Source organism: Papilio polytes, unplaced genomic scaffold (assembly GCF_000836215.1).
Source record: "Papilio polytes unplaced genomic scaffold, Ppol_1.0 DF821122.1, whole genome shotgun sequence".
NCBI classification, from domain to species: Eukaryota; Metazoa; Arthropoda; class Insecta; order Lepidoptera; family Papilionidae; genus Papilio; species Papilio polytes.
In genome coordinates, this window is record NW_013528082.1 from 490,007 (window position 1) to 504,112 (window position 14,106).

The window sequence follows — 14,106 nt, forward strand, 5'->3', positions numbered from 1 at the left end:
AAAAAAAAAAAAAAAAAAAAATATACCGACGAATTGAATACCTCCTTCTTTTGGGAAGTCGGTCAAAATAGTTAAAAAGGAACGCAACATATGTTACTTCAGATGCTTTCGTGCCAATCTGATAGTTAAACTTAGTCCTAACTTTCTGGCTTCACCGACGATTTTGGCGAAGGCGTTTTCCCAGGCGTACATCTTGATGGACTCGATGCTCTGTATCACTTCGTTCATCAGCCGGATGCGGTGGTCTGTGAGCACAGTCGTCTTGAGCCGCAGATTGCTTGAGATTGTTCCGAGGTAGCCTAAAAATTGTACAAAATTATTCATTTAAAACTAAGAATTTTTTCTCACATAAATTATTGATAGCGTTGTAGATACGTTTCTGAGCAGCAACACCAAGATCAGAGTAAGGAAATTAGCTCAGAAACATGCATTATCTAGCTGCACCTATATCTTTAGCCATTTAATTTTATCGACGTTCTCGAGTAATGTACCTTGTAGTGGTATGAAGAGAAGCAGAAAGGCAACACCGAATAGCGTAGAGACTCCAATCTGCCGGTACATGAGATAGACAATGAAAGCGCTCTCTATGGGCGTGCGGAACAAGTCGACGAGGAAGAGGATGGCCATGTCGAAGCGCTGTGCGTCCGTCGTCAGCAAGTTGATGACGTGGCCCGCCAGACCTTCCGACGCCTGCCCACCCACTGATAAGTCTAGTCTAAGCAGCTGAAAACAAAACCAATTTCATACATAGACAATTATAGAAGCAGTTATTCAGTTAATGATCGTTCGAGTCGGATATCAATTATTATGTTGATGATATATTTAATTTTATGATTACGTGGACTGCACGTCACGTGGAACACGACTGGACGTCAATTCAAAAGGTTTCCCTTGATTTAATGGGCATAGAAATACCATTGAGGAGAAAAGTTTTCTCTGTCAGTCTGTTTTGTGCGTGTCTTCCGTTCTAGTTATTGTTAATCTACTGAACATGGAAACACTACAACAAGTACTTTACCTTTCTATAAATTAGCGATGAACATGCCACTCTCAACTTCATACTCATCGCTAACATCCATACGAATACTGGATGCATTATAATTGCGTTCACTAGCTGCAACCTGAAATGTATACTTTTGATAAAAATCCAAATATTACTGCCCAAACATCAACAAAGTACATTTACATTATAACTCGATAGATTTTTTTTCTATACACACATAATTGTAACAAAAACTTAAATTAGATAATATTATCCTCCAATTACGTACCCCACTACTCCAAATGCGTAGAGATAGGCCTGGGATTCCGATATGCCGGAGTCCGGGGAGGAGAAGTATTTGATCATGCCCTCCAAACACATCGGTATAGACAATCTAAATATAATAGCCATTTATGTACAAAAATGCCAAGATAATTAAACATAACAAAATTAACATTCGTTAATAAACTATAAATAATATTCACATTATAAGTAATTTTCATATCTATCCACTAGGCGGGGTACGAGTTGCCCCCAGCCCACCCGATGGTGGTATTCACTTGAAGTTTTATGGACCGCGTGCGCATTTACTTCTACCTTGTATAAAGAAATGGAGAAATAAAGAACTCTAAAGCTCGATACACTTACCTTATGGTACTTTCAACTAAAGAAAATATTAAATTTCCGACAATAAACTTGAGGCCGTAGACTGATATTATAGCTTTCAACAAGGACGCCTTGCCGCCATTATCTAGAAAAAAAAACGTTTAAATTGGATACAATGATGATGTAGTTAATTGTCGTAGTTCTATATTAAATGTTAAAACCGTGATTTATTTAGTTTATTTTCATCGTAACGAAGCGGTAGTTACAAAAATTAGAGAATTCCAAATAAGTTTTTGGTTTTGCATTGCTGTGAGCCGTACGTGGAAATTAGTGGCCGGCGATATTTTCTGCACATTTTGTTAGCCCGAAGTCAATAGGTAAATAGTAACCTCGTTTTGTCAACTCGTAGTTCCAACTAGCACCGAGCGTGTCGCCCCGCAGCGACGCCCTGTGCCCCGGCGTGCATCTGCTCGTTACCAAAAAAATATATAATAGCACTCTCAACTAGCACATAGACAATATTATATTAAAAACAAAATTGAATTGTAATTAGTAGCTCTTACCTGTACAGATCAGAAATAGTTAGTTCTCCTTTATGTCCTTTTACGAATATGCCACGCGTGTACCTAGAGAACGAAGCTTTACATTACTTTTGGTTCATTCTTACAAACACTAGTATTTTGACGATTTTATACGATTTACTTGGATCAGTTTAAAAAAAAAATCTTACCAAAAACATAACTTCGATAACACATTGGCCCTTTCTCTAGGATTCTGTTGTCGAGGAGTGTCGTAGTGGCCGGGGTCCATGGTGGCGTCACTGGGTGGTATTAATGCCAATCTGTATATGATCACCTTGCACTAAACGGCATTCTTTTTTATGTTACACCTGGAACAGATAAACTTAATATAATAATTGATTTCTGTTCGCGGGTCTATTTCGAGTAAAATTCGGTAAACGAGTATTTCTTGGTGAGAAGAGCCGTGTTTGTTATCAACCGTAAATTTCGTATATTTTCAACATACGCAATAGCTTTGGTGACCCTTTCTTTGAGCTACGCGTTTATTAGACAAAACTCAGAGAAGCACAATGTCTTATTAAGCCTGCCGCCTGGAATTTGTTTGTGGTGTTTTTCTTCGTTTTCCTTCAACGGTCATGCTAAAATTATAAGACTAGGTCATGGGAGGTGAAAAAACGGCATTAATTTAAACGCTAGTTACAAGTGACTGTACCGATTCTTCTTGCGATATTGATCGTTGTTTTTATCGACACTCTGTGTCGATAGGCGGTCGATCCGGTCCGTGTATGTCGGTTTTATAAATTTCCTTAATTCGTTTAACTGTTATCAGGAAAAACAGGAAACAGTTAGAAAACAAAAATGTAAATTAATCTCGTTGATAAAAGTGATTCATTTTACCATCTGAGACTCTTATCTACATATATTTCAGGGTGAATCTTTATTAAATCGATAACTGTGTAGATAATGAAAACAGCAAATGAAATAAAACATCATTATCTGCTCACTATATGCCCTCAGCGAGAGCCCTAAGTTATCGGTGACCGCGCTATAGTCAACCTCGCTGCCCTACCGAGGGATGACTTCACATACCTACATAGTTAAATCTTGCAATTACTTTGCTCATATATACAGGTTGCATCAAAATGTTTTCCTTCGCAACAAGAATTTCAGATAAATGTACATATGAATTTCGAAAACCACAATGATAAATGGCGGGATTTGAACCCAAAAGCTGCAGATTACAAGTCAAGTGTTCCTGAACCACCGTCCCATCACTATCTCAATAAAACATGCGGGGGATAATAAATTAAAGACGATACTGAACGTCATACTTAAAGTTTAGTATCGTTATACTTTGAGATTTCTAGTTACAGAAGCTATTAACAATCAGACTTATAGATATACCGAGAGAATAACTTTTTACTAATATTTAAATGTATGTATGTTATGTGTGAACGTAATTAAAGTGCTAACGTACACAAACATCCTTTATTGTAAATTTAGTGTGATATACATCGTAGTAATAGGACAAAAAAGCTATTTGTATTTATTCACTTACATTGTGAGAGAGAGCGTGGCATGCGTGGGAAATTCTTGAATAACCTAATTCCGCTACTTTAATTTATCACAATACAACGAGATATCTGAAATATTTTTATAACTTTAATATCTCTAGGAGTGATGAAGATTCACAATGTTAATTTCTTGTCTAAAAATGGCGTTCACGACTGAACGCAGCAAAAAACTACCACAGACTGAATGGCGAACATTAAGTGACCTTCCTCGATCAGCGAACAGTCATAGCCACAGGCTTTATCGAAAAAAAACCCATCTTGTCAGCTGTAACAGCTGTGGTGTGGATGATAGTGAATGTATTTGTATGCTGTATTTCTAATACGTTTCTGTCCAGATTATTTAATATTATGAAATGTACCAGTGTTTTGTTTTAGAACTTGACTTTAATTTAATTCAGATACATCATCTGAGTTTCACATAATTAATTAATCGAGGTCCTCTTTCCGAGGCTTCATGTTCAAAGAGCCTGACGATTTTATCTCTTAATAAAATAATAACTAGAAATAATAATTAGAAGAGGCTTTCGAGAAATTACTCGAGCTTATGACAGTAAGAATTATCAACATTATGAACAAAGCAACTTCAAATCAATTCTTGGTTATTCCAAAAGTGTCAAACATTGCAGCTACTATATGTTTTAACAATTATTGTTCATAGAGCAAATAGTTCATGAACGAAAAGCGGAGAACCTTGAGATGTCGTCGGCACGGACGGACCTTTCGTTTCCTCAAAGGCCGGCAACGCATCTGTAGTTCCTCTGGTGTAGCGGATGTCCATGGGCATCATTGATCACCTCGGTGTTCTCGCTGCTTGTTTGCCCCCTTTTATTAGAAAAAAGAACCACAAGTAAAGTAAATAAGTACCTACAGGTGTCTTTATCACAAAATCATTTGGGCGAGGGATTTAAAGTTGAACATCTTACTAATCAGGGTGCGTATGTTTCTGTAATTCCCGTGTTTCTTTTTGTTAAAGAGATGGTACATTGGAACAGCGATTAGTCTTGTTAAACACAGTTAATCATATTATCTCTATATTATTGTCCTTGATCCTCTTAATTCAACGGTTGTCATTAATCTTGATGGTTCTTAGAAATGAATTAACTGCGTGTTTCTTAAGAATTACGAACGCTTAAAATAACACGAAAACATAGAATTGGAATAAACTGAGAAAATTTTAAATTAAAACAAGGAAATATAGAGATAGACGGATTGCGTTAAAGGTGACATGATTAAGAAGGTAGTGATGACTGAGATGACGGATGATAGAGTTATGTGGAGGACAAAAACCTGTTGCGCCGACCCTACGGGAGTAGGATAAGGAATATGATGATGATGATAACATTAATAAATACATATAGACCAGGAGGGTTTCCTGTCTTCCGTACTAAATTCTGGGGCTCTGATGTTTCCTTTATTGCGTTGCGATTCAAATTCAAAGACTATTGTTTCACTAAGCCGCGACCGCTTAGGCTTATATGATAGAGATGGCTGTTGCGGGAGGATTTATTTAGTGTAAAAAGGATTATGAATGACCACACTACAAAGCATTTTTATTGGAACTTTTTATGAACACGAATAACAGAGCTAGATAGATAAGTTAGAAATGATTTATACTGTTTTATAACATAAGGTGGCAAACGAGCAAGCGACCACCCGATACCGCCAAAATGGTGAAGCGACCGCTGCCCATAGACATCCGCAATTGCAGATGCGTTGCCTACCCTTATACGACGGAGGAGGAGACGCACATAAAGAGGATATTTCCCCTTCCTACGCATCTCCTCTACCGTCAAATCCATTTCCTCTTCCCAACCTCTCCTTATAAGAAAAGGGTGGTAAAGAGAAAGGGACTTAAATTAGGCCTCCGGCACCACACTCATTAGACGAAACACGGAATTGCTCCCATTTCACGCCTGTCTTCTGTGTGTTTGTGGTATTACACCGGGCGTGCCGGCCCTTCAGTGCTAAGATGTTAAAGCGGGCACTACCACTGTTACTGTTGACTATGTGTGCAATTACACGCAGTACAGTTTTCTACTATTCAAACCTTAAGCGGCAAACAGCTAACTTTTGCGTAATAATTGTAAGTGAACGTGGGACCTTGTAAGCTATGGCGGTGATTACATGACATCAAAGTATGTTCCATCCTCGGCAATCCTTACCAAGAATAAGTAATAGTAACTACGTAACTTCATTGTTAATTACTGAGATTGACTAAGATTCAATCACTGTACGAGTGTGTACATCTATAGAATCATATTTTGTTGGCAATCCTTTATAACCGAAAAAAACTTTATAATTACTTTGAGGCGTAATTTATAGGTGACATACTTGTATTAAATAATACATAAATATTAAACAAAGTAGGTATATTGTTAGCCGTCTATAAAACTAGTTGGAGGCGTCACCAGGTGATGTAAAGGCTGCTCTCCCTCTTGAAAAGTAGATATAAAAAACACTTCGAATTAGACTATGTTAAAGGTAGTCTCCCCTTCCCCTCTAGAGAGAGAAAGAAGAGAAACTGAAAGAAATCTTATACTTACCGATAATGTAAATAATGGGCGTATATAAGTCTACCTTCGCGGAAGTCGTAGTGAGTCACTCATTCATGTGAAGCGCTGTCGCCGCTTATCTTGTTTGTTGACTACATGTACTGATACGAGTCTATTAGATTATCAAACAATATCATTTTCATACATTGTCTTGTCTATTATCAAATTGCACAACGATTTCGCCATTACTTTAAACCAAAGAATATGCCAACATTTTATTCGAGCCAAATATGCCTTCCATTATGGTAAAACTATACTACTGATAGAATGGGTGCAAACGCCTGCCACTTTTTGAGGAGCAACGAATATTTGGAATACCGTCTTCGATTATGAATTCTATTAATCCACTTTTAAGTTAATTCTTCCTGTCATTCCAAAGTTGTAACCAGCTGAAGTACACGCATTCCCAACTCTCAAAATCTGTTACATTTTATCACTTATATGCCATGATATTTATAAATTTCTGTTATTACATCTTGTACACACAGACATATTTATTGTTCAACAGGGATTGCATTGCTACTGAGATAATTTAAAAACCTTGGAGAAAACATGTAGGTCTGACAACATAATGGAGTGTATTGTGAGAATTTTATGAAATATGGCTGTTGTTAGCGACTTCGTCCGTGTGAAATTAAAAAATAGCCTATGTTACTCACAGATAAATTATCTTTCTAATGTGAAAGAATTTTTAAAATCGGCCCAGTTGTTTATCGAGTTTATGTGCACGGCTACGTGAAACTACATAAATTAAAAAAATCAGAAGTTAACAAATGTAAATTTTTATACCTTGAGGTGGAAAACGAGCAAGTGCAAGAGCAAGCACTTGAATCCGCCAAAATGGCGTAGCGACCGCTGCCCATAAACTTCCGCAATTGCAAACGCATTGCCTAACCTTCGTCGGAGAAGATGCATATAAAGAGATTTTCTCTCCGTCTCATGCTTCTCCTACACCGTCTAATCCACTTTCCTTATAAGAAAAGTGTGTAAGGGAAAGGGAAAATTAGACCTTCAGCACCACACTCATCAGTCGAAATGTGGAATTGCTCCCACTTCACGCCCGTCGTCCGTCTGGTCGTGGTATTGCTGGGGGCCAGCCGATCAAATTCGTGCTAAGATGTTAAAGCGGGCTCTACCACTTTAACGGCCTTTCCCACCAAATGTAAATTATCTGATAGCAATCTAACGTGTAAAATATCTGATTTTTTTCCTTATCTGACAGTGACGTCATTTTTAAGCATTCTGAGCCTCTGTCACCTAGTGGTGGGACAAGCCCTTAAAGTCGGGGCCCCAGAAATTTCGTTGATCGCCTTTGCCATTTATAATGAATCAGTTCGGGAAATTTATTTTCTCAATATTTATACTAAGAGTTGAATTTGGTAAGGAAGGTGAATATTGCTTAAAAAAAATAAAACAATCTCTCAAAATGGTAAAATTTTATTTCCCCAACTTTATATATTATGTTTCTATAAAAGCACAAACGTACAACAAAAAAAATGATTACTAATCAACATTATTCCATAAAAAATATAAATGCAAACGCATAAACATTACATTTGAATAATCATTTATACATTCAAGTTATCACAGATGTTTGCAATTTTTTTATTTACAACGCGGAACTTCAATATTTCAATATCAAAATTATTCAAATGGAAATGAACATAATTATAATTATATGTAGTGGTTGTGTCTATCACGTGACTGTAACAGTGTGTGTGATGTTTGTATTGTACTTATTACTATTTTAGTATAGGAAACGTTAGAGAGTAAGAATATGTACAAAGTTCCGCGGTGACATAACAAATAAAAATATAAGCATTAAATCCTTTACCCAACCTCACCCATCTGCACAGTTTTATCAATAATTTATGAACTAATACACCTACTATGATTTATAACCACAACCTATAGTTTAAGTCGAACCAAGGGCGACGCTGGGCAGGGGGCGACGTTCCCAAAGAGACACATTTTACTAATATTGTAAATGTGTATATCATCATCATCAGCTCACTATACGTCCCCACCGAGGGGCTCGGAGCCTACCCTAAAGTTAGGGTGACTACGCCATAGTCAACCACGCTGGCCAAGTGCGGGTTGGTTGACTTCACACATATCTTTGAATTTCTTCGCTGATATGTGCAGGTTGCATCACGATGTTTTCCTTCACCGTAAGAACGTCGGGTAAATTATGTACATATGAAAATTCGAAAAATTGAAAATCACATTGGTACATGGCGGCAGGATTCGAACCCAAGACCTGTAGATTACAAGTCAAGTGCTTAAACCACTGAGCCACCGACGCTCTTATGTGTATATGTGTATTGTAAATTTTAATTAATTCGTAATACTAAGGTTCCTACAATTTCTAAAAAATCGTGTACATAACTCAAATATGACATTTTAAATTTTCTTTAAAGCATACTCTTTGGAATAAAATTAACGTTTATTTAGCCCTGTACTGTATGGCATTACAGTTGTCTACTGTCTTGGCGTCATGCCAGCTGGGCAGTCCAGTCACCGACGGGAGTGGACGTAACAAGCGTTCAATGCAAGCCCCCTTATATTATCGACTAGCGTTGCCCGTGGTCAAAAGTACACTAATAAAATAGCACTTAGCTACGAATGAATCATTCCTTTATGGGTGAAGATAACGTTTTTTGGTAATTTACCTAATACAGAGGAAACAAATGATAAGTGTAAAATATTACATGAAGGAGGTGATTTCTAAAAGAACCCCAGCATTCATTATGAATCATACTAATTGTCATGAGATTTTGTGGCTGTACGGTAGCGAATTACAAACATGTTAACAATAAATAAATATATAAAAAGTACCTACTCCATCCCACTGCTATAAAATTATATGAACATTGTATCCAAACATTCATTTATAGCTTAGACCTTTCACCCATAAGTTTGTCCCAAACGCAATATCTTTCCCAATTGGGGTTAAAAACCAACTTGATATCGTCATCAACATGTAGCGTGTATTTATTCCTCACGTCGTATGGTAACCACTCCACGGGTTGGTTCTTCCACGTTGGTTTGCTAAAAATCCAACACAATTACAAAACATAAAATATTACTCTAATAACTAAAATTGAATTCAAACCTCTTACCCGTTTTTAGCGAAATTACACCAAGCTTCGCTGAGGAAATCGACAATTTTTTTATCTTTCTCGGTACATTTGTCAGCCTTGGTCTTCCTATAGAATAAGTACTGTATGAGGTCGCCGTGCGTCGCGCCCGCGCACCCCAGCCGCCTCATGAGACTAGTGTTCATGTTGCCCGAGTACGAGAAATAACAAAGATAATTATCCTTTATATACTTAGACATGTGTTCTACGAACATGACGGTGTCTCTGCCGAAGTACGCGTCCGACACCAGATCTAAGTACTCATCTTTAGTCATTTCTTTACCCTTAAAGTAGAAATCGTTTAAGCCTTTAGCAAACTTCACGGCTCTCGGCGTATCGTATTGTATGCCCGTAAAACGTGGAATGAAGTGTTGAAGATTGTTCTGAAATTCAATTTTACCTTCCTCGTTTCTCGGCAAGAACAGCGCACCTTCGTGCGAGTTTATTGTGGTAAGAATCGGCATTCGGTTTATACGACCCCCACGGATCGAAACTATCGGATACTCCTCGATGAATCGTTCTATTCCTTCAAATTGTTTCTCAACGACCGGTAACAAATTAGCGTTGATAACATACGAGGGGCGATCCACTTCAGCGGTAATCATAGCAAATATTAGATCCTCGACGGAAGCGTTCATTAAAAAATCATACAAACTCCTCGTGTCGGCCAGCTCCTGTCCTAATAACTTAGCTATGTGCCGGGCCTTCTGAACCGGGTCGGCCTCCACCATCACCAGGTCCGACAGCAAGTTGCCCGACTGCGAAATGATCTTGTGACACAAACCCCTCGTCATTTTAGAAGTTAAATAGAAGGTAACTACTCCCGATCCCGCGCTTTCGCCGCACGCTGTTATATTGTTCTCATCTCCATTGAAGCGTTTTATATTATTTTTCACCCATTTTAAAGCCATCGCGCTATCTTTCAAGCCTGCGTTACCGGGCACTTCGGGCGTGTGTAAACATAAGAAACCGAATATATTTAACCTGTAATTAATGGTTACAAGGATGACGTCATGTTGTAGTATATAGTCGGGTTGGTAATAATCTCCGTAGCCGACAAGGAACCTCCCGCCGTGAACAAAAAATATAACTGGAAGTTTGTCTAGTTTCTCCGCCGGCAAACATGGCGTGTAGACATTTAAGTAAAGGCAATCTTCGGAGCCTATCAATGATTTTGGGGAATAAGGATTGATTTGAGCGCAGTTGTTGCCGGGTTTGGTGGCGTCTCGCACACCGGTCCATTTTTCCGGTTCCTGTGGGCACTAGAATAACAAAACATAGTATAGCTTTCATTCTAAATCTACACTGAAATATTAACTAGCAAAAATAACACTTTTTCATTTCATTGCATTCTGTGAAATCTAGGTAGAAACCAATTCAACACAATCTACATCGTTTCCCACATAAGTAAAATACAGTATTGCTGCATATACATACAGAGTCGACAGGAAGGAATTAAATAAATAGTAAAAGCAGTTTTATTTGTAATAAGTGACACTTACCCTAAAACGCAGTTTTCCGACAGGAGGTTTAGCGTATGGTATTCCTTCGAAACTGTAGTACCTTTTTCCATAATATGTGGTACAAACCTTGCCTTCCAATGTCCCTTGCTCGACTGTCACTTGACAATTCATATTTCCTACCAGGATAAAGTAAGTGATATAAGTTTTACAACAAAATGCAAAATGATTAACATACAATGCATCAACAGAGTTTAATTGTTAAATGTAATGTAAGCAATATTCACAGTAACGCATGAAATATCTTAAACATTTGATCTTATCCATATTGTATTGTTCATCAGTATTACAGCAAAAACAACATATATGCAATTAAAGTGAAGATATCACGGCTTTTTGTCTTGAAATTCCAATTTTTTTATTATATTACTTGTTATGGTTTAAATTTCAAACTTCTTACTCTAACAGTTAAGAATCTCTTGGGATTTTTAATTGTACAATTGAACAATTGAATTAAATGAAACAAGTTTTACTTGATTATTTCAGAACACAGGTCAAATGATAGGCCAGAAAATAAAATTAAACTTTAAAATATCTGCCTCATTTTTGTTTGTTACATTGCAGCACTATTTTGCTTGATTCAACTTTTCTTGTGATATTCTACTGCTAGTGCGGGAGAACATAGTCTGCCTTTTTGTGTCTAATATATATATTTCCATGATATAATATTTTACATAATAAATATCTTACAAATGTAATGTTCAGCTGCTAGTAATTTTTTTTAAGAGTTTATTCAAAAGTTATCAATATTTACAAAGAATTATTGAGGAATAAATTGCAATGTGATACTTTAATTGCATTGCATTATTTATCATCAACTTATCATAAGTACAAAGATCAAATAAGACAACACATTGAGTAAAAATAACTGTGATATGAGTGAAGTTATTTAATTCTTTCTTCTTCTTTTACCAGATTTTGTATAATGGGAAGTTTAAAATGAATATTCCAAATGGTGTTTTCTATGTTGTTATATTTAAATTATACCTGAAATACAATACACCAAAATCTTCGAAAACTCAGTTAATTACATGGAAAAATATATACAAAAGCCAACTTTAAGTAAATCTATAAATTATGTTTAATAACTACAAAGCGTTCACTGGCCACTGACACGAAATAAAACTTTTGCAAGACTGGGTTTAAAAATGATGAATGCAATTCGTATGTACTTTATGCAAATAAATTCACTCTGAAATCTTTTGTTGACTTTTTGTTGGCAATTGCCAAGTACAAAAGTCAATTGTCTTTGACTTGGTCTGTCAAATGTCAAAATCAAAAGTTTTGCAAATTGGCAAATTAGCCAAAGGGAAAAGTTGGGTGGTCAGTGGTGGTCGCTTTTGATTCCTTATTCCAAGTTGGAAATGTAATCTATACTAATATTATAATCTAATATAAAATTGAAAATGAAAATGTAATTGACGCATTGCAAAAATGGTGTAATAATGTTATGGGAAACAAAACGTTTGGAAGTGTTCTAAATTAAAAAATGTTGCTAAATTACAAAATAAGCTGAAATGCCAAAAGCGATTATACTTAATAACGTTCGTGTGTTTATCTGTAATCTTTATACTCTTTGATTTGTTTTCGAGTGATATCCGCCGCCATGGCGCCACCGCCATTGCTGTTGCGACATATGTAGCGTGACAAGTCATGTCAATTTTGTTCATGATATATGAAAAACTCCAATGGCAGATTCTTTTTTCGGGTTCGATACTTCGTTTCAGGTGAGTTATTACAGTTTTCTGTGTGTTTAGCTGATTACTTTGATATATAGTGTCCTTTTATACTTCGTCCAACACCTTGGTGCCAACATGCAAAGTATCACGTTTTACCTATTTTTGTTATTTTTTTGTGCATTCGGAAGCTTCTGAGATTGTTTGTAACTTTATAAATGGTCTTTAATACATTTATAAAGCAATTGGCATTGAATTTATGTATGCTTATAGTTTACGGAGTCCTATGTGAAGTCATAATGCTTGTTTATGTCTCGACTAGTTTCCATAGTTAGTGGTACACTTTCGAAGCTCAACTCCGCGAATCGAACTTTTTGCATCATTCCAAGTGTACAATAAAACTCAAACAACAAATTATTTACAAAACATGACTCAATATTTCATTACATGTGTACAAACTTCAGTGAACTGTAAGATGTTGGTGTCATTTGGAGTATATGCTTCCATATGGCTATAAATATCGGTTGTACAGTAATCAATTGATAAACTGGGTTATAATTGTATTTCTTAGGCACAATAAAATTATATGAATAGTATTAAAGAGAATATGTTGGCCTCATTTAATTTTATATTCCACTTTTCAGTTTCTTATTTCATTATAAGAATAGTAATCCATTTTATGTTCCTGAAATATTAATGTCAAGAATCCCGATTTTTTTAACAATATACATTTTTTGCTTACTTAAAATATTTTAGAAGTGTATAGTATAGCTTTACTGAATATCTAGTTGTGGTTTTACTTCTTTTTCTTCTACATCAAAATCAAACATTAGTTAGTCCTATAAGAATAAACCATGGTTGTGTTGTCCAGGTAAAGTTAATAATAAGTGTGTCTATATCTGCTTGTGTTACAATGTATGTGTTTGTGATAACTTTAATCCTTAGTTCAGTTGTTTACAATATACCAGTACTTATAATTATAGCTATAAATATATGTTACATGTCACTGAATAACTTGCTCTTATAAGTCACTCTTGCTAAGAAATAAACACTACATAAACTTCAAGTTAAACAGTGGTAGTGCCCGCTTTAACATCTTAGCACGAATGGGCCGGCACGCCCGGTGTAATACCACGACCACACAGAAGCCAGGCGTGAAATGGAAGCAATTCCGTGTTTCGTCTGATGAGTGTGGTGCCGGAGGCCTAATTTAAGTCCCTTTCTCTTTACCACCCTTTTCTTTTAAGGAGAGGTTGGGAAGAGGAAGTGTATTTGACGGTGGAGGAGTTGGGTATACACAGTTTTAAAAGAAATTTGGTAATGTGAAATTTATTTACAGAATGTAAAATTTTTTTACAGAACCTAAATGACGACGAAGGTGGCGGTGAGCCTTCGGAGGATGAGTATGATGCACTCAACGATGAGACGTTTGGACAGGATTGTAAGTATTTTCACTCAGTTACCATACTCTCTTATAATGTCATGATTCATAATGTAAATCTGTGTTCATAATAAAAATACTAGCTGTGCACCCC

At 36.4% G+C, this 14,106-nt stretch overlaps 3 protein-coding genes across 3 annotated transcripts in view; 1 reads left to right on the top strand and 2 right to left on the bottom strand.

Annotated features, from left to right (window-relative positions):
* LOC106109617 (probable multidrug resistance-associated protein lethal(2)03659) overlaps positions 1 to 3,880 on the bottom strand; it is an 11,958-nt gene extending 8,078 nt beyond the window's left edge. The window contains exons 1-9 of the mRNA XM_013291197.1: positions 3,668 to 3,880; positions 2,319 to 2,477; positions 2,152 to 2,214; positions 1,978 to 2,054; positions 1,631 to 1,733; positions 1,272 to 1,376; positions 1,019 to 1,121; positions 492 to 723; positions 143 to 299 (exon numbers count right to left, since the gene is read on the bottom strand). Coding sequence (XP_013146651.1) covers positions 143 to 299; positions 492 to 723; positions 1,019 to 1,121; positions 1,272 to 1,376; positions 1,631 to 1,733; positions 1,978 to 2,054; positions 2,152 to 2,214; positions 2,319 to 2,398 — 920 coding nt within the window. The 5' untranslated portion in view covers positions 2,399 to 2,477; positions 3,668 to 3,880. The remainder of the gene's footprint in view (positions 1 to 142; positions 300 to 491; positions 724 to 1,018; positions 1,122 to 1,271; positions 1,377 to 1,630; positions 1,734 to 1,977; positions 2,055 to 2,151; positions 2,215 to 2,318; positions 2,478 to 3,667) is intronic.
* A 4,667-nt stretch (positions 3,881 to 8,547) lies between these two features.
* LOC106109603 (esterase FE4-like) lies at positions 8,548 to 12,166 on the bottom strand. The gene is made up of 4 exons (XM_013291170.1): positions 11,883 to 12,166; positions 10,878 to 11,014; positions 9,358 to 10,637; positions 8,548 to 9,286 (listed from the first exon to the last, which is right to left on the bottom strand). The coding sequence occupies exons 2-4, from the start codon at positions 11,007 to 11,009 to the stop codon at positions 9,127 to 9,129; spliced, it is 1,572 nt and encodes a 523-aa protein (XP_013146624.1). The 5' UTR covers positions 11,010 to 11,014; positions 11,883 to 12,166; the 3' UTR covers positions 8,548 to 9,126.
* A 315-nt stretch (positions 12,167 to 12,481) lies between these two features.
* LOC106109583 overlaps positions 12,482 to 14,106 on the top strand; it is an 8,251-nt gene continuing 6,626 nt past the window's right edge. Inside the window, exons 1-2 of the mRNA XM_013291140.1 lie at positions 12,482 to 12,622; positions 13,931 to 14,012. Coding sequence (XP_013146594.1) covers positions 12,584 to 12,622; positions 13,931 to 14,012 — 121 coding nt within the window. The 5' untranslated portion in view covers positions 12,482 to 12,583. The remainder of the gene's footprint in view (positions 12,623 to 13,930; positions 14,013 to 14,106) is intronic.